This window comes from Talpa occidentalis, unplaced genomic scaffold (assembly GCF_014898055.3).
Source record: "Talpa occidentalis isolate TD23 unplaced genomic scaffold, MPIMG_talOcc4v2.1 talOcc4.6, whole genome shotgun sequence".
Taxonomy (NCBI): Eukaryota; Metazoa; Chordata; class Mammalia; order Eulipotyphla; family Talpidae; genus Talpa; species Talpa occidentalis.
Genome location: NW_023604972.1, coordinates 44,598,476 through 44,616,661, shown reverse-complemented (window position 1 = coordinate 44,616,661; position 18,186 = coordinate 44,598,476). Strand labels below are relative to the sequence as shown.

General features: G+C 38.6%; 1 protein-coding gene across 7 annotated transcripts in view; it reads left to right on the top strand.

The window, feature by feature from the left end:
* The window catches only part of CCDC158 (coiled-coil domain containing 158), a 75,547-nt gene extending 61,434 nt beyond the window's left edge, over positions 1-14,113 (top strand). For 5 of the 7 annotated variants that reach the window (XM_037530186.2, XM_037530185.2, XM_037530187.2 and 2 more), the window contains 5 exons: positions 74-133; positions 6,592-6,659; positions 9,006-9,164; positions 10,707-10,806; positions 13,885-14,113. In XM_037530186.2, the coding sequence (XP_037386083.1) occupies positions 74-133; positions 6,592-6,659; positions 9,006-9,164; positions 10,707-10,806; positions 13,885-14,005 (508 nt within the window). In that variant the 3' untranslated portion in view covers positions 14,006-14,113. Of the gene's footprint in view, positions 1-73; positions 134-6,591; positions 6,660-9,005; positions 9,165-10,698; positions 10,807-13,884 lie in introns of all 7 variants that reach the window. The other 2 variants (XM_054688061.1, XM_037530188.2) reach the window with 2 other exon arrangements.
* Positions 14,114-18,186: the final 4,073 nt, after the last annotated feature.

The following is an 18,186-nucleotide window of genomic DNA, read 5'->3' as shown; positions in this document are numbered from 1 at the left end:
ACAATTTTGGTTTTATCCATTAGGTAGAATTGTACTGTATAGTCCTTAATTTCTCCCATTCTTCTACCAACAGAAGCAACAACTCATTAAGGGAATCCACAGAAGGCAGCAAATCAAGTGAAACACTTAGCAGGTAAGAAATGATCTTACCAGCTCCCTGTTTTCAAAATGACCGTGTTCTTCCATTAATCCAAAACTTCCCATGGTGCACACACTCTGTGCTGATGCTTAGACTGTAACAGGGACTAAGACGCATGCGTTCTGTTTTCTAAATTGTTTTTTTTTTTTAAATAATAAATTTTATTTTTATATTCCCCATACAATTGCAACCTCCCCATTCTGACCCCAATCCCTCCCCTCCCGCCCCCCACCCCCCAAAAAGTGTCTCTGGTTCATAGTTTTTTGTTGATTTTGATTTTCACTTTCTTTTAGTTATTCATTTTCCTGGTCCCTTATTTAAGTTTTCTAGATTCCTGCTATGAGTGAGACCATCCGGTATTTTTCTTTTTCTTTCTGGCTTATTTCGCTGAGCATGATCCCTTCCAGCGCCATCCATGTTGCTGCAAATCATAAGATCTGTGTATGATTGATTGCCTGGAAAAATAGTTAAGCTTTGTCTTTTCTATCTCACCACTTATTAAAAAAAATAGCGACATCAAAGTCTTATTTATATCCTAAGAATATGAAAATTATTTCTCTTGAAATTCCAGTTACACAGAGGTTTATTAATTGTATTTTTAGCACAACAAGCATAATGCCCTGTGCTAAATATGTATTTAGTGACTGAATTAACACAGTATTATAGAGGTTTCCTTACTGCCCCTTCTACATGATCTGTACATGGTTAACTTGAATCTTTCTAAATATATCTTTCACTTAGCCTAAAAGAAGCAAGTTTTGATTTTCTTCTTATGTGGATGTGTAACACTGCATTGTAGCTACAACAAATATCTGCAGCTATCTACTACAGGTTTTTATTTTTATTGTTTTCTGGGTGTTTTAGATCTATTTCGCTTACGTATCTAACCAGTGACATAGACGTTATTATTCCCAAATATAGGTTAGAAATGAAGAGTCAGATTGCTTAAGCAACTTGCCAAGGTCATCCAGCTTGTAAACAGTGGCATCAAATTTGAACTTGAGTCTAGTAGGCTCCTGAGCCTGTTATAGGACAGGGAGAGGGGCACCCCAGACCCCCACAAACCTGCCTATTCTAAATGGGTTCTGCCATCCGCCGCATCAACACAAAACATATGACGCTTTAATGGGAAGGAACTTTAATAAAAACTAGGAAACAATACAGGTAAGGCAAAGAGTCTAGTTTCTAAATGAAGCACCCAAAGTTACCCATCCCCTCGTGGGTAAAAGTCCATCCATATGGGATTGGCCCAGAGCAAGGCCCCAAGGCCTGCTACAAGTCTAAAGCATCTTCCAGTGGAGACCCACAGAAAAGGGTCACAAACAACTGGACAAGCCCGGAAGGAAAAGAGCAAAATCAACATCAAGATAAAAGCTGCCATTGTCACCTCCCCATGGGTCTCACCCACATCTGTGTCACCCCGTCCACGACCAAAAGACAAGCGCAGCTTCTTCACGTGTCTCTAGGCTCCATGTGCCTCCTCCAGGTCTCCTGGCTCCATCCTGCTTCTTTCCTCAGTCTCTTCTGCAGCTTCTCCTCTTCCTGCTCAGCTCCACCCTCCCCTGGGTGGGGCAGGGAACCTGGAACTTCCCCCTTTCCTGGGGACCACCCTGTTACAATCCCCCCTTTTAACCTTTATTCCACCATATCTATGGTGGCACAGATCTCAGGGTGTAATCCCAGGAGACAGTCTTTTTTTTAGGGTTACAATGTGTGTAAGAGAAGCAACAGTTAGTCAGCAGCATTGTCCATGAATGTCCAGTATGACAGTTTTATTACTTAAAAATAGTCCATTATCCAAGCCAAAAGAAAAAAATATCTGGAGAATTGGCTAAAACAAGATAGCAAATATATTAAAATCACAGGGAAAAAATGTTAAAATGGTTCAACTGATGTAAAACACAAATTTTCTCAACCTTGATCCCAAACTTTTAACAGCATAGCAAAAGTTTGCAAACTAAATGTACTTTTAAACCATTTTTCCTATTTTTGCATAAAATCACAGGGCAGAAATAACTAACAGCAATTTTTTAGCTGGCTTTGTTGAAATACTCCATACAGGATCAGAGCGAACCGGTGGCATCCAGTCGATGTAGGCTTCAGGTATAAAGTTGGTCTCATCAGACTCCACCTGGGCTTTCCTCTTCTTGAGGGTACCAGGGCATTTTCGTTGGCCGGGTTGTCCAGTCCTGCCAATGGAGGCAAGCTTCCTCACCTTCTTTGGAGGTCTCTGGAACCCTACAAACAAGGCAAACAGGTTCTCTCTTCTTGGTTCAGCTCTTTTTTAACTTTCTGGAAGAACTCCACACAAAGCCACACAATCAAACTCACGTGCAATTTTTTGTTAAAACAGACAAAATCCCCATGGAAGTTATGCAAAAACAGACTCTGAAATAAGCAGCAAAAATTACTACCACTATTTGCATGCTGCGTTGGCATCAAGGGGAGAGAAAATGTGACAAGTCAGCTCCACTGGAAAAAAATTGCTGCAGATCCTGGTTACTCAAAACAAAACAAAACTCTGTGGATTCAGGACAAAATGCATAAAAAAATTACCAGCATTATGTGAAAGAAAACTTGTAAATGTCAGGTGTATTTCCAGGTCTATTTAGTCCTTTGTAGGAAAGTTTTTTACTCTCAACAGTTCCATCAATAGGAATCTGTTGAGACTTTTTCTCCCTATATTTCCAGAAACAATTTCTGTAGATGTGAAACAATTGAATTATACAATATTACAAGGTGACAATCACCATTGACAATTTACATACATACCAGATACTGAGGTTTTTTCATACACATTTTAGAAAACTACTGTTAACATTTTGTACATACCAAAGTTTTACCATTTTCCCAAGTGACAATGCTTCCCTTCCAGTTTTACTCCATTAGGTAAAAGCCAAATAGAACAAATTTATCTAATGCCTTCCCAGGAGGAAAGGGAGAAACTTCGTGGAGTGTCTCAGGAGCTCTACTGAGGCTCCACAAAATTTCCTTGCATCAGTCAAATGACAGGCTACCAAATTTGCACTTGAATTTAGATTTCTGGGAAGCCTTGCCATAAATATCAGAAAATTAGCAGAAACAACAATATTCAATCTCCATGAAGGCACCGGCCTAGTTCAGTAGCACAATGTTGACAATCAAACCATAACTTTTTTGTTTTTATCATAACTGGAAACTTTTTTTTTTTTCAACGTCTATGGGCACCATGTATACCAATTTGTCGATCACTGGAGGTCAAGACAGTTAGACACAAGGACATACAGACATACAACGTATAGACAAAGACAGTTTTTTTTTTAGTTATGCCACGTAGAATATGTTATGTAACTGCAGTTTTACTCCATAGGCTCAGAAAAAAAATATCAAAGTCCAAAAAAAATGTGGAGTGTTGCTGGCAGAAAAATTTCCAGTTGTCATCCTGCAAACCTAAGACTTTGGAAATAGGAAGGAAAAGTTTTATTAATCACAAGAATTACATGACCTTGTTTATCACCTTAGGGTTTTCAGTGTTGAAGACTTTTTATTAGAAGTCAATCCTGGGGTATTCTGTACAGCAACTGAAAGAATAAAAGTAACAGTTAACTTTTAAGCAAAAGGAGTCATCTCTTGTTAGCCACCAAGCAGGCACTCCTCGGGTCTCCCGGAACAGAACCCGAAAAAGCAAAATCAAAACATCAGTAATTAACTTTCAATTAAAAGGAATCATCTCCTTACTTCTGTTAGCCACTCTGGGACAGAAGCTGAAAGAGCAGATTAAACATCTAAGCACAGATTACACCTCCCCCACACTAGGGAGGGACAACAACAACACAGGTATGAAAACTTGGTACAGTTACATGATGCACCCTAAAGAGTGCTTTCCATAACAGACCTTCCTCAGTAGGAAGCAGAAACTTAGAATCTTGTCTTACACCAGCAATTGAACAAATCCAGTATTCAAAATGGCAAACATGCCCAAAACAAATTGTGTAGACAAAATTCACAGCAGCAAATTCTTTCAGACTCAGACAAAATCTTGTTAATTTTTCTGATCCAGACTTTGCAAAAATTCAAGTTATCTCCAAGAATCCATCAAGGATACCAGCAATTACCAGTTACTGATAAGGCTACTCTTTACTTAACACCCAGGCATACATTTGCTAATTTAAAACACCACTGCTTCACAGTTGGCTTGCAAAACCCGAGGGACACAGGGCAGGAAGTAGCCAAAGACAAAGCAACATACCACTGAAGAACCATTATTGCCTTTAGAAATGCTAATGAGACAGCAGAGATTACAAAAAGAAAGAAAAAAAAAGTTCCAAGTGGCCTCAGACGCCATCTTTGATCTGGCCACATGGTCCAATGTACTGCTTAATCTTTTGAGTAAAACTGGCACAGAACAATTTCCACAAAATCAAATGTCTTAGCAAGTCACTACAAACAAATTACATACAGACACACAGATCTTCACAAAGCCCAAGCCAGTTTTTTCAACAGCAAATCGACATATGAAACAAACACACCGGAGAAACCAAAAATCACATTTGCGCTTATGGTAGCCAGTGCCATAGGGAAGCCCAGTTTCCCCATGGGGCTGACTAGCCACGGATGGCTCTGTCCTAAATCACGTTGGACGCCAAATCTGTTATAGGACAGGGAGAGGGGCACCCCAGACCCCCACAAACCTGCCTATTCTAAATGGGTTCTGCCATCCGCCGCATCAACACAAAACATGACGCTTTAATGGGAAGGAACTTTAATAAAAACTAGGAAACAATACAGGTAAGGCAAAGAGTCTAGTTTCTAAATGAAGCACCCAAAGTTACCCATCCCCTCGTGGGTAAAAGTCCATCCATATGGGATTGGCCCAGAGCAAGGCCCCAAGGCCTGCCACAAGTCTAAAGCATCTTCCAGTGGAGACCCACAGAAAAGGGTCACAAACAACTGGACAAGCCCGGAAGGAAAAGAGCAAAATCAACATCAAGATAAAAGCTGCCATTGTCACCTCCCCATGGGTCTCACCCACATCTGTGTCACCCCGTCCACGACCAAAAGACAAGCGCAGCTTCTTCACGTGTCTCTAGGCTCCATGTGCCTCCTCCAGGTCTCCTGGCTCCATCCTGCTTCTTTCCTCAGTCTCTTCTGCAGCTTCTCCTCTTCCTGCTCAGCTCCACCCTCCCCTGGGTGGGGCAGGGAACCTGGAACTTCCCCCTTTCCTGGGGACCACCCTGTTACAAGCCCAGGCCTGTAACCACTCCTGTGCTCTGCCTCTGGGTAACCAGACAGCTGCCTGCAAAGAAGCCCCCAATCCTAGGCATGGAACATGGAGGGGCTACTTCCCCGAGAGAAGTAAAGCTCTACTATAGTTTTCCCACAATTAAAGAAATCTACTTCCTTCAGCAGTGATATATTAATAAAGAGGAGAGAATGATAAGAAAAATATGGAACCTAACTTTTGTGTTCCTATGGGAAAGGAGATTTTAAAATACTTAATAAAAATTTTGAAAATTGAAAACAAACTAGAAAATTAAAAATGCATTTGAATGCTCCCTACAATGGCAAACTGGCCATTTTTAAAACTCACTTGAATGAGAAAGAATATCACAATCGCTGTTTTATTCTATTTCACTGTAATTACAACACTTTTACAGCAATATAAAATAGTTTGCAGTAATTGACATTTTACAGTATAATGTTTCTTAACTTAGAAACTGCTGCTGCCATATAAGCTGAATTGATATAGTCCAGACACTCAAGCAAAAAAAATATTTGAGAAGATATTGTTTGATAATTAAATGCATGACATTACAAAAGATATCAAGATTCTTTTATCTGCACTGCATTTTATCTTTTGTGATATCAGTATACTAGAGCCTCTGGGAAACCCCACTGTTTTCTTGGGAGAAATTGAGAGTTAAGAAGTGAGAATATCTTAGTATTAAAATAAAAAATTGTGTTGACCTCACAACCCCCCTACAACAGTACCATCTGGAGAACTACTGCCATAATATTCTTTTAGTGATACCAAACCACAGGGCACCATGTGGTATGTTACAGCTTACTGATTTAAATAATTGTGATAGTGTTTATCAAGTGACACTACTGTTCTCAAAGTTTCTCCCAGCCACCCTTTGGCTTTTTAGTTTTAAAATAAGTCATTAAGATGGTGTCTTTTAAAATCCAGGAGAGAAATATTTGAATTTCACAGTTATTATTACACAAAAATGAACTTATATATAATATTTTCAATCTACAAAATGTTCATGGGGACTGAATGCATATGATAATGCCACTTTGGGTCTCCTTCAAAGGGTATTTTTAGTAATTCTACAATTTAAGATTATGACCACCATCTTGAATTTAAATTTTAAGCCATCACTTTTGCCCACATTCACTTGCTTCTGTCCATAAATCTTAGCCTGTGTTTGTGAAATGAAATGCTTGCATGACCATTCTTATGCTTCCAGAGAGCCCGTCGCATTACATACAGCAGACTTGGAAGATTCACCTAGTTGCTTCGCATTCCCATCTATAGGTGAGTTTTCAACAAAAACACAGAAGTAAGGCCTGCTTATAACCCTGCAGGGGCTCCCCAATTCCATGAGAGTAAAGCCAGTGTCATTACAGGAGCATCTAAGTCCCCATTAACTCTCTGGCTTCACTTCTTACTCTTCCCCTTCATTCACTCTGCTTTATCCACCCTTGAACTATACTTTGAACATTGAGGCAGCTTCTACATTGGGACCTTTACATACTCTGTTCCCATCACATTACTAACTCCCTCATCTCCTTTAACCTGGTGTCAACTTCCCCAGTGAGATTTACTCTCACCACCTTGTTTAAAAATTGTAACACTCCCACACTCCCAGTTCCTGTTATCTTTTTCTTCTTATAAATTATATTTAACATCTTTTAATATACTTTATAAATTGCTCACTTGTGTTGTTTCTTGTGTGTCAATGACAAAACTGCACAAGAGCAGACATCTGTAATTGTTTGGTTCCCTGATATTTCAAGGGACTTAGAACCTTCCTAGCACAGAGCAGTTACTCAGTAAAGACTAAGTGGATGAAAGGAGAATAGAAGAACTGATATAAATGCAGATCTCCATGTAATTGCCAAAAACTTAATAGACAAAATGCTCTCTATAAAAATAAGATAAGGAGTGAAAGATACAGAATCTGTTGAAAAACAAAATGGCCTAACTCAGGCCTAACTCCTCAAATGGAGGAGAAAATTAAAAACATTACAGGGGCAAGCATTAGAAAAATAAAAAATAGGATAGGCATAACTAAAATAATCATCAGGAACTTAATGAACCACTTAAAGAAAATTATGTAAAAAGAATTTTTAAAATCAAGAAAGATGAAAAATAATTACAGAGAATATGTTAGACTTGGAAGGCAAAGGCAAACCTGCGGACACGTAATTAGTCTTCTTATGGAAGACAATAAAATAAAATAAATGGTAACGTATGGAACCATGAAATTGGTTGGCTATAAATCTGGACAATGATAATGTAAATAGAGAAAACTGAGGTGCAAAAGGAAAGAGAAAGGTGAAAGATAAGTTTCCAAAAGTACTTTTCTTTAATGAAAGACTATCATCTAACATCAAAACATAATATTCTTATATTAAAAAGTATAATTTCTTAATTTTTAAGTAATTGTTATGCTGTGAGAAATTTCTTAACCAATATTTTGAAGAAAAGAGCATTTATATGAACAATTCCTTCAGATTTACACACATAAGTGCTTTTTATTGTTATTGTAATAAACCTAAGTAAACACGACACATATCCTTGCCTTATTAGATTAATATAAATGAGTGCGTTTACCTTTTTTCATGTTATAAGTAACTTAGAACATGTTACTCTATTCATTGTCCTTTCAGCTTCATATAATTGTTGTAACATATTTTGACTATAAATGTAATAAATAACACAATGGAGTATTTGCAATGTTGTGTACAGTTCATATTTATTTAGATATATCCACATATTTATACTTTATTTTCTATCTGGTATTATTTTACTTATGTCTTTAATGTTTTCTTTAATGTAAGTCTGCTTGTGACATATTCTCTCATTTTTCTGGTTTTTTTTTTTTTTTTTTGAGGAGTATTTTTGCTGAGTGTAGAATTCTAGATTGACTTTTTTCCTTGACTTTGAAAATATCATTCCATTGTTTACTGGCTTTCATTTCCTCTACTAAGGAGTCAGCTCTAAATTTAATTTTTGTTCATTTAAATGTAATCTGTCTTCTTGCCTTCTGTCAGATTTAAGACTTTTTTTTTACTTTGGTTTTTACTTTCGTATTTTAGTAATTTTTATTGATGGGTCCAAGTGTAATTTTCTTTATATAAAAAGAACCTGTTTAGGGTTTGGAGTAATGCTGCTTGAATCTGCAGAAGTCTATGCCTTTTTTATTCAGATCTTACACATCTGTTTCTATTATCTGTGTTAATTTTCTTGGTTTTCTACCATGTTATTTTTGTCTCTTTGTATACCTGATTATTTTTATTGTATGACAGACATATGAAAAATTATATAGATGGTTTGAGGCTTAGAGTGAGCCTCCAGAGAGCAGTCATGCTTACTTCTGCTAGACAACTGAAGATCAACTTAGTCTAATCAGGAATTAAAATGATTTGAAGCTAGACTTGAGGATCCCAAAGAGGTGGTCTAGTTCCTGTTTATCCTTATTCCTAACACTTAATTTTTTTCACTGACTAGGCCTTCTTAATTCTATCCATATATACAGAACATCCCACACCCCCATAATTGGGAACATTTTCTCATTAAAATTTGATGTTTTGAGAAGTGCAGTGAACTATTTTTAATGAATTCTGTCCTTTTTCTTTTGTTCTTGCAAAATTTTAGCAAGTCCATCTATGAAAAATTCAATTTCGCGTTCATTCCATTCTTCTCCTAAGAAGTCTCCAGTTCACTCACTCCTAACTAGTTCTGTTGACGAGTCCATAGGTTCTGCATCACAATATAGACCTACCAAGCCTACTCATTCACCTGATTCTGTTAAAGGTAAGAATGACCTGTTATCACTGATGATATCAATTGATTTTATACTTTGGTGAACTGAAGTTTCTTTTCTATAATCAGAAGTAAATAGATGTAAGATATTGTATTTTCATATGCAAGCTCTGTTTATACTGTGTAACTTAAATGGGGATTACTTGAATAGAATGGTTATTGTATCCATACACAAGCTTTAGTAAATATATGTTTGTAAATATTTTCTCTTTCTGTGACATGAGTAATGACATTTTTTTCTCATTTTATAATGAGAAAATCTCACCCAAGATTTTGGGTGTTCTTTTATTAAATACTGTGACTTTACTTATTTACACTTCTTTTGGTTCTCTTCAGGTTTTGCCTTTGTTAAGTGCAAGCAAGCATCTGTCACACACACTTATCAAAGTATTCTCATTTTTAAATTTAAGTTCATTTATTATTTGCTAAGTCAGATGGGAAATGGTTTGGTTTAGAATAAATGTCTGATAAGTAAATGGACATTAAAATATATATGTGTATGGAATTAAACATCTTAGGTGACAGTGACAGAGCGCCCCAGCACTCCCTGGCACAGTTCCCTTTGAGAAGAGATAAATTCAGCAAGTTGTTGCATCACTGTTAAGTCAACTCTTAGTCTTTTGAAATTCTATGCCTAACACATTTCTAGATCCTAAAAAAGTAGAAAATCAGAATCTAAGCAGATGCTAGTACTAACTTATTTTAGGGGAATAGGTTGGTCACTTCAGTTTTAATTTATGGTTATATAATAGCATGGTATTTTCCCCCCATTACTGAGTACTCATCAAACATCATGTATTTTATATTATCTGCTTTAAATATCTCTGAGAAACTGTTTTCATCCTTTTAAGTTAAGAGTATTTTCAGATGATCACCCTCATGACTAACATCTATAATAGATGTTTGTAGGAAAAATAAACTGTCAATTTTTTTTCACTATTGTACAGCTAGTCATGGGCAAAGATGAAAACAAATACCTTGAGATTGCCAATCTCATATTTTTCAGAGGTTGACACAATTTAGCATACATGTTAGAGAATAGATTACACACTTCTAGCCCCTTCTAGGTTCACTGTGGCCATGTCAACATCCATACTACCCTCACCCATCATATAATCCCCTCCTCCAGTGACAGCAACTAAAACGGGCACTTGGCTTCACACACACTCAAAAATGTTGCCAGTTCTATAGTAAATCTGGCTCTCCAAATCCTAAACTAATGAAATCATTCAGGTTTGGCATGAAAGCTGTCATCTATAATGTAGCATGTTGTCATTAAACTTGAAATATTTCTTTTACTCGTCCAACTTAATGCTATGCACTTAAATAATAGTAAATCAGATTGATTGAAAACAAAATCAAATAAGCTAGTATAATATCATTTAGATAAGACACTTCTATAGTTTAAAGTGGTGTTTTAAAGTTCTATGTTTTAAAGGAAAGGTCATTTAACCTGTAATTAGAAAATTTCTAAAAAAAATACTGAATAGACTTTTAATATCACATCTAAGCAATTTTCTAATAGCTTCACAGTCTCAGCCAATAGAAACAACAGGGAAAACATGCCGGAAGCTTCAGAACAGGCTGGAAAGTTTGCAAACTCTGGTAGAAGATTTACAGATGAAAAACCAAGGTATAGTATATATTTTTGGAGAGGTCTTCCTTGCTCCAAAGAATACTCACCTTCCTACAGGTTATGTCTCTCTATATAGACCCACTGAAAAGGACACTCGAATTAGCAATTAGAAATCTTAGTCAAAACATGAGAGTCTTAACCAGAATTAATCCCTAGACTAGTTGTGTTTGACCTTGGATGGGTCACCTCGATCCTGCTTTATTTATTCTTTCACCTAATAAGGATGAAAATACTGTTGCTCCTTTTTTATGGACTTGAATTCTGAGTGATTTTTCACATGGGACTTTCTCACACACTGTCTTTCTTGTCTTTGTTACATCTGTAGACAAACATTTGTATGGTAGTAGCCAGAACAGGATTGCAGGCAATAGCTAGAAAGCAAAATAACAGTATTTAGCCTTACACAGATTTTTTTTTAATGGTCTCTGTAGAGAACTGTCTGGAACAGATTATTCTTTGAAGTTTTTTTTAAAAATATACTTATTTTCTTTTATCATTGTTATTTTTTGAACAGTATTTGATTTCTCCCCTTAGGTGCAATACCCTTATTTCTCCCACCACCACAGCACCCCTGACCCACCACCACCAAGTCTCTTGTGCTCTTCCCTCCCTTGTTTTGACCCCTCTCCCTCCTGCTCCCTGCTGTATGCCTCAGATCTATGGTCAGCTTGCAAAATTGTCTTTTACCTGACCCTTTGGTTTCTCTTATAGTGTGTATAAGTAAACCATCCAACATTTATCTTTTCCTTCTGACTTATTTTGCTTAGTATAATCCCTTCCAGCTCCATCCATGTTGCCACAAAGAGCATGAGTTTATCCTTTTTGATTGTTGAGTAGTATTCCAGTGTCACACCAGGATTTTTAAATTAGCGTGGTGTTACAACAGACTGTGTCACCCAATGAATCACTAAACAAAAAAGATAAACTACTTATAAATATACTAAAACCATTTGAATGAAAAATTGTTGTAATTTGCAGGTGACAGATAACTTTTAGGCCACAAGTTCTAACTGGATATTTCCATAAATGTAGGAGGGTATGAGTATGTTCCCATGGGAATGGGAGGCGTTCAGGTCTTGTGCTTTGCTGACATAAATTCATAAACCCAGAAACTTTTGTCAGAAAGGCTTTGATTTTGTAGAACACATGTTCTTCTTACTCCATTTTTCCACTTCTAAGAATATAATATGTCGCTAGATGAAAGTAATATTTTTCTAAGAATAAAGCCTTGTAAAATAAAATAAAAATGTTATTAATAATAGTAGTTGCTATTACCATTTATTGAACACTTACTAGTTATGGGCCAGACCCTAAACTCATTGCTTTCCTTATATTTTCTTCATGTGACCTTCAAATCACTAGGAAGTGATTTCTAATATTTTATTATTTGATAATGAGGAAACAAAACTATGGCCACCAACAGCCAATAAGTTCTAAGTCACACAATGAGTAATAGAGCTGGGACTTGATACCTGAAATTTCTGACTCCAAAATACATTGAAGTAATAGCAAGTTGTTATTTTAAAAAAATACTAAGTTCTTTATGGTAACCCCAGATGAATGTGTATATAAAGATTGAAAAAATGATTTTAAGTTTGTGGGTTTTTTAACAGATGCATATTTTATCATATTTTGACCTATATTTCTGTGTTTATCTGAGTAATGTCACCATGTAATTATCCAAGCAAAAAACCTATTATGTTTGTTTTGTAAAAAAAAAGAAATTCACAAATTTAGTGGTCTTATGAGTTTCAAGAATCAGGCCCCACACACAGAAGCACACACAAAATGGAGGACATTTATAGACAGCAAGAGAGTGGAATGAGATTATTAGCAAAAGAAAATATGATAGCATGTAAAGTCTCCTTCCTTTGCAGAATGCAGTGGGTCCCCTCATTGACTGGTTTAGGATTATATTTTTAAGAGAGGTTGAAACTGTAATAGCTACTAAGTTTGGGTAGATGCCCAGCATGACAGATTTCATATTCTGCCAGTGTTTTCTATTTTTAAGTCATTCGTATAGAAAGAACTTTTTATTGGATGACTTATCTCTTGGAAATTATGAAACAAATGTTTTGTTTTGTTGAAAGATTTATTTTAATTTATTTATGCATACAAGAACTGGGATACAGGCCAGAGGTGCAGGGGGTGAGAAGAGTCACCAGAGACAGAGTGGGGAGCAGAACAGGCAGATCTACTGAAATACACTGCTGAAGGGAGCAGTGGGCAAGATAGGAGAGGTCTGCTGCGCCATGTGGGTTCACTCCCTGGCCGGGGATTGAACTCTTGTTGCAGTGGCTGGCGATAGCTTGATAGTGCTGAGATTTTAACCCCTGTGCCACCAGGGAGGCCCATGAAGCAAATATTTTTAAATAGAATTTTGAGAATATTTATCAGAATTTAGAGTGTACATTTGCTTTGACTCAGAAGTTCTACTTCTAGCAACTTGTTCTATAAGATATAGCTGTACAAATACACAAAAGTATTTGTTTATGAGCTTATTTAATATTATAATATAAATGAAAATAAAAAAGCAGGTTTTAAATGTAGTTACTAACAGGATGAGGCTTTCATATAAGGTAATATTATGTAGTGTAGTACAACATGAGCGAAACTGGAAAAATACTAACATTTTGTTAAGCGAATGAAGCAAGCTACCAAACAATTTGTATCACGTGTATTTCCATATGTATAAAGAAGAAAATTTGTATATGTATATATATGAAGATATTCACCAAATCATTTGGAATCAGCCTCTGAGGGTGTGGGACTCAGCTGATTGATGGAACAGAAATGACTGCTTCATCTTTGTGCTCTTTAGAGATGTTCACATGGTTTCCAACTAGGTTTTCTTACCTCTATAATAATAATTATCATGTTCATTTAAAACTTCTGAAAAAGCTTCATTCCAGGACATCAATGTTTTTAAAAAGATGCTAGCTTACAATTTTTAAGAACTTCTAGAGCTCAGAATCAGAATTTATCCATTCTATAGCAGCAAGCTGACATTTTAAGAAATACAGAATAGAATTTAAGATCTAAGTAAATGTTCTTTGTTTTTACCAACATTTACAGCAATGTCTTCAATGATCAGAAATCAAGAAAAGAGGATACAGAAAGTGAAAGACCAAGAAAAAATGTTACTAAAGTGATGCATTGCTTGCCTATTCTTTACAGAGGGATGAAGCCCAATTAATTGTGGTGTTATGTAATTAGTACCCTGTGTACTTTTTTTCTTTTTATGTGAAAATTTAATAAAAGAGGCCCTGTACTGTAAACTATTTTGAAATAAACTATTCTTGAATGTCTCACAGTAAAACTTCAACAGTACTAGCTACATTTGAAAGTATTCAGACCTTATAAAGAGTATTAATTTGTGATGATGTTAGTGGGCAGACTGAGGGGCACCCCAGCACCCCCAACATGCCTGGTCTAAATGGATTCTGCCACGTGCCATTAAAAAACAAAATATACTCAGTATATATACCTTCAGTAGAAAAGAACTTTAATACCATTAGTATATAATAGAGAAAAGAGAAAGAATATGGTTAAAATAGTTTCCCCATGAAACACCCAAAGTCTCCCACTGCCATGTGGGTAAATGCCCAGCCAAACAGAGTTGGCCCAAAGCAGGGCCACTGAGGCCCAAAAACTTGCCACAAGTCAAAGGCACCTTCCGTTGGGGAACTATATGGAAGGGGCAAAAGTCTGGAAGGAAAAGAGCAAAATTAAAATACCAGTCAATATAAAGGCTGCCATTGTCAGCCTCCCCATGGGTCTCTCACCCACATCTCTGTCTCTTTCAAGTGTCCCTCAAGTTCCTGATAAAAGTCCAAGGCCGAGAAGTAAGTGCAGCTTCTTCACATGTCTCTCTATTCCACATCCCTCCTCTGTCTTTTTCTCCCTTCTTCCTAAGTCCTCTCCCCAGTCTTCTCCCAGTCTTTTGTAGCTTCTCCTCAACACTGAGCTCTACCCTTCCTTGAGTGAGGCAGGGAACCTGGGACGTCCCCTTTCTATGGGAATTACATTGTTACAGTGATACCAATGTGTTAAAATAATTATTTTTTTTTTTTACTAGTCCAAGACAATAGTCAATTGTTTTCTTCAACTTAAAAAAATCATCCTGGGAAAAGACTAATTGCGATAAAGTAAAAATCAAAATCAACAAGCAACTATAGACCAGAGACACACACTACAGTGGAGGGCGAGGGGAGAAGAGGGATTAGGGTCAGAAAAAGGGGGTGGGAATTGTATGGGGAATATAACCAAAATGAAAATGCATACTATAAAGGGCAGGACTGGACCACAGTGCAGGTTTTCTGATCCAGCAGACCGGGTAAAGGAGGAATCAGAGTCCTTAGTGGCTTTTTGCAGGTCTTTTTATTGGGATTTACCCGGTACACAGCAGGTAAGGGTGCTGGGGGGCCGGGAGGCTGGCAGGCCTCCCAGCCCCCAGCAAGTCTTCATTCTATCTGGGCTCTCCGGCCTTCTTTCAGCTTCTGCTTCTCTGCTTCTCTCTTGGCTTCTCTTCGGCTTGTCGGCTTCTACTGGCATCCCCGTGACGCTGATCTTAAAAGCCGAGTCTTAGCCCAGGTGAATCCCATCTACCTATGCCCACACCCTACTCCAGGTGCCCGCCATCAGGCATGCATTCAGGACCGCAAGGATCCATTATCTGTCCTGATGGCGGGAGGGCAGAAAAGCCTGACATTTTTTCCTTACCCTACTCATACATTATGCAAAAATGAAAAATGATGTAAGAATTATATAAAATAAAATAATTCATTAAAAAAATCATCCTGGGGGCCTCCCCAGTGGCGCAGCGGTTGAGCGCTGGGTGTGAAGCTGCCCGCGGCCTCTGCGGCACCGGTTCGATCCCCGGCTGCTCCCCGGCCACTGGAGGAGGGTCCCACATGGCGTGCAGACCTCTCCTGCCGCCCGCTGCTCCCCTCAGCAGTGTACTTCGGTCCTTCTGCCTGCTCTGCTCCCTGCTCTGGCTCTGGTGAATTCTCTCACCCTCCTGTGCTTCTGACTTACCCAGTGCATGTATAAACAAAAAACAAACAAACAAACAAATAAATAAATTAAAAAAATGCCTCTATAAAAAAAAATGAATAAATCTTAAAAAAAAAAAAAAATCATCCTGGGGGAATGTAAGGGCAGGAATGACACAGTGAAGGTTTCCTGATCCAGCAGACCGGGTAAAGGAGTCAGAGTCCTCAGCGGTTTTTTGCAGGTCTTTTATTGGGATTTACCAGGTACACAGCAGGCAGGGGTGCTGGGGGGCCGGGAGGCTGGCAGGCCTCCCAGCCCCCAGCAAGTCTTCATTCTATCGGGCTCTCCGGCCTTCTCTCAGTTTCTGCTTCTCTTGCTTCTCTCTCGGCTTCTGCTGGCATCCCCGTGACGCTGCCCTTAAAAAGCACAGTCTTAGCCCAGGTGAATCCCATCTACTTATGCCTGCACCCTATTCCAGGTGCCCGCCATCAGGCATGCATTCAGGACCGCAAGGATCCATCATCTAACCTGATGGCGGGAGGGCAGAAAAGCCTGACATTTTCTTCACCCTACAGGGAGAATTTCTTCCACGTGAAAGTGAAAAATGCCCAGAACATAAGGACAAATTCCAATGTACTGACAGGGATTCTGAGTGTGACCCAGAAGTCACTGTTCTGTCAATATCAGTGAAATAATCAAGTAACAAAACATTGAGGCCTCAAATAACAAAACATTGAGATCTCTAATCAAAATATTTAGCAGTGTCTTTCACATGTTAATGACTACAAAGAAAAAAACCCTCATTCTTTAGTCAATAGATGACTTCCACAGATTGAATGAATTTAGTCTGCCTTAATAAGAATTTAACACATTAGAGGGGTTTTTATGTGGAGTTTTTCAACACCAGTAGCCAATTGTCTGTGGACACCAACTGAGCCTACTAAAGTCAATTGACTTCTGACACTACCTGGAGTTAAGTGTCAGATTCCATAGATTTAAGAACTTAGTCCCACAAAGCTGCCCCATCCCCCGATCCTGACTTCCAGACGTCAGTCACATATCCCAGGTCACTTGTACTTCTGACTGGCCAACTATGAAGTGGGGGTTCCCACATTCCCATTATCTGTTTTAATTTGCTAGAATGCATCACAGAATTCAAGAAATTGCTTCACTTACTATTACCAGTTTATTGTAAAGGATAAAACTCACAAATAACCAAATGGAGCAGATACATAGATAGGGGAAGGTATGCGGTTCCGGTGCACGAGACTTCCATGCCTCTGTGGGTGAGTACCTCGATGTCACCAACTGGGAAGTTCATCAACTTTCATTATTCCACAGTTTTTCTAGCACTTAATCCTCAGCCCTGGATCCCATTCCTGGAATCAGGGCTGCACATTCCAAACTTTTAATCACTTGGTTTTTGTGGTGACCTGAGTATATCTAGGGGCCTACGGTAATTCAGCCCATCAGTATAAACTCAGGTGCAATCTAAAGTGTTTCATTTATTTATTGTCCTAGTTTTTTTTTAAGATTTATTTATTTATTTATTTATTTAGACAAGTACTGGGTACAGTCAGAAGCGCGGGAGGGTGAGAGAATTCACCAGAGCCAGAGCGGGGAACAAAGCAGGCAGACTGACGCAGAAATACACTGCTGAGGGGAGCAGCAGGCAGCTGGAGAGGTCTATGCGCCATGTGGGACCCTCGCCGGTGGTCCGGGATTGAACCGGTGCTGCAGAGGCTGCGGGCAGCTTCACAGCCCAGCACTCAACCAATGCGCCACCAGGGAGGCCCTATTTATTGTCCTAGTTTTAAAAAAAATTTTATTAATTAGTTCTTTTTCCCTTACATCATTGTAGTCCCCCCAAAGTGCCTCATTTTAAATAACAAAAGCCACTCCTATGGTACAGGAGATCCCAAGGGTCAGAGGAGCTCTGTTCCAGGAACCAGAACAAAGTCCAAATATATTATTGTAGGGTAAGGAAAAAATGTCAGGCTTTTCTGCCCTCCCGCTATCAGGATAGATGATGGATCCTTGCGGTTCTGAATGCATGCCTGATGGCGGGCACCTGGAATAGGGTGTGGGCCTAGGTAGATGGGATTCACCAGGGCTAAGACTGTGCTTTTAAGGGCGGCGTCACGGGGACGCCAATAGAAGCCGAAAGAGAAGCCAAGAAAGAAGCAGAGAAGCTGGGAGAGAGAGAGGGAGGGGAAAGGGAAGAGAGAGGGAGAGGGAGGGGGAGAGGGAGGGGGGAGAGAGAGAGAGAGAGAGAGAGAGAGAGAGAGAGAGAGAGAAGGCCGGAGAGGCCAGATAGAGTGAAGACTTGCTGGGGGCTGGGAGGCCTGCCAGCCTCCCGGCCCCCCAGCACCCCTGCCTGCC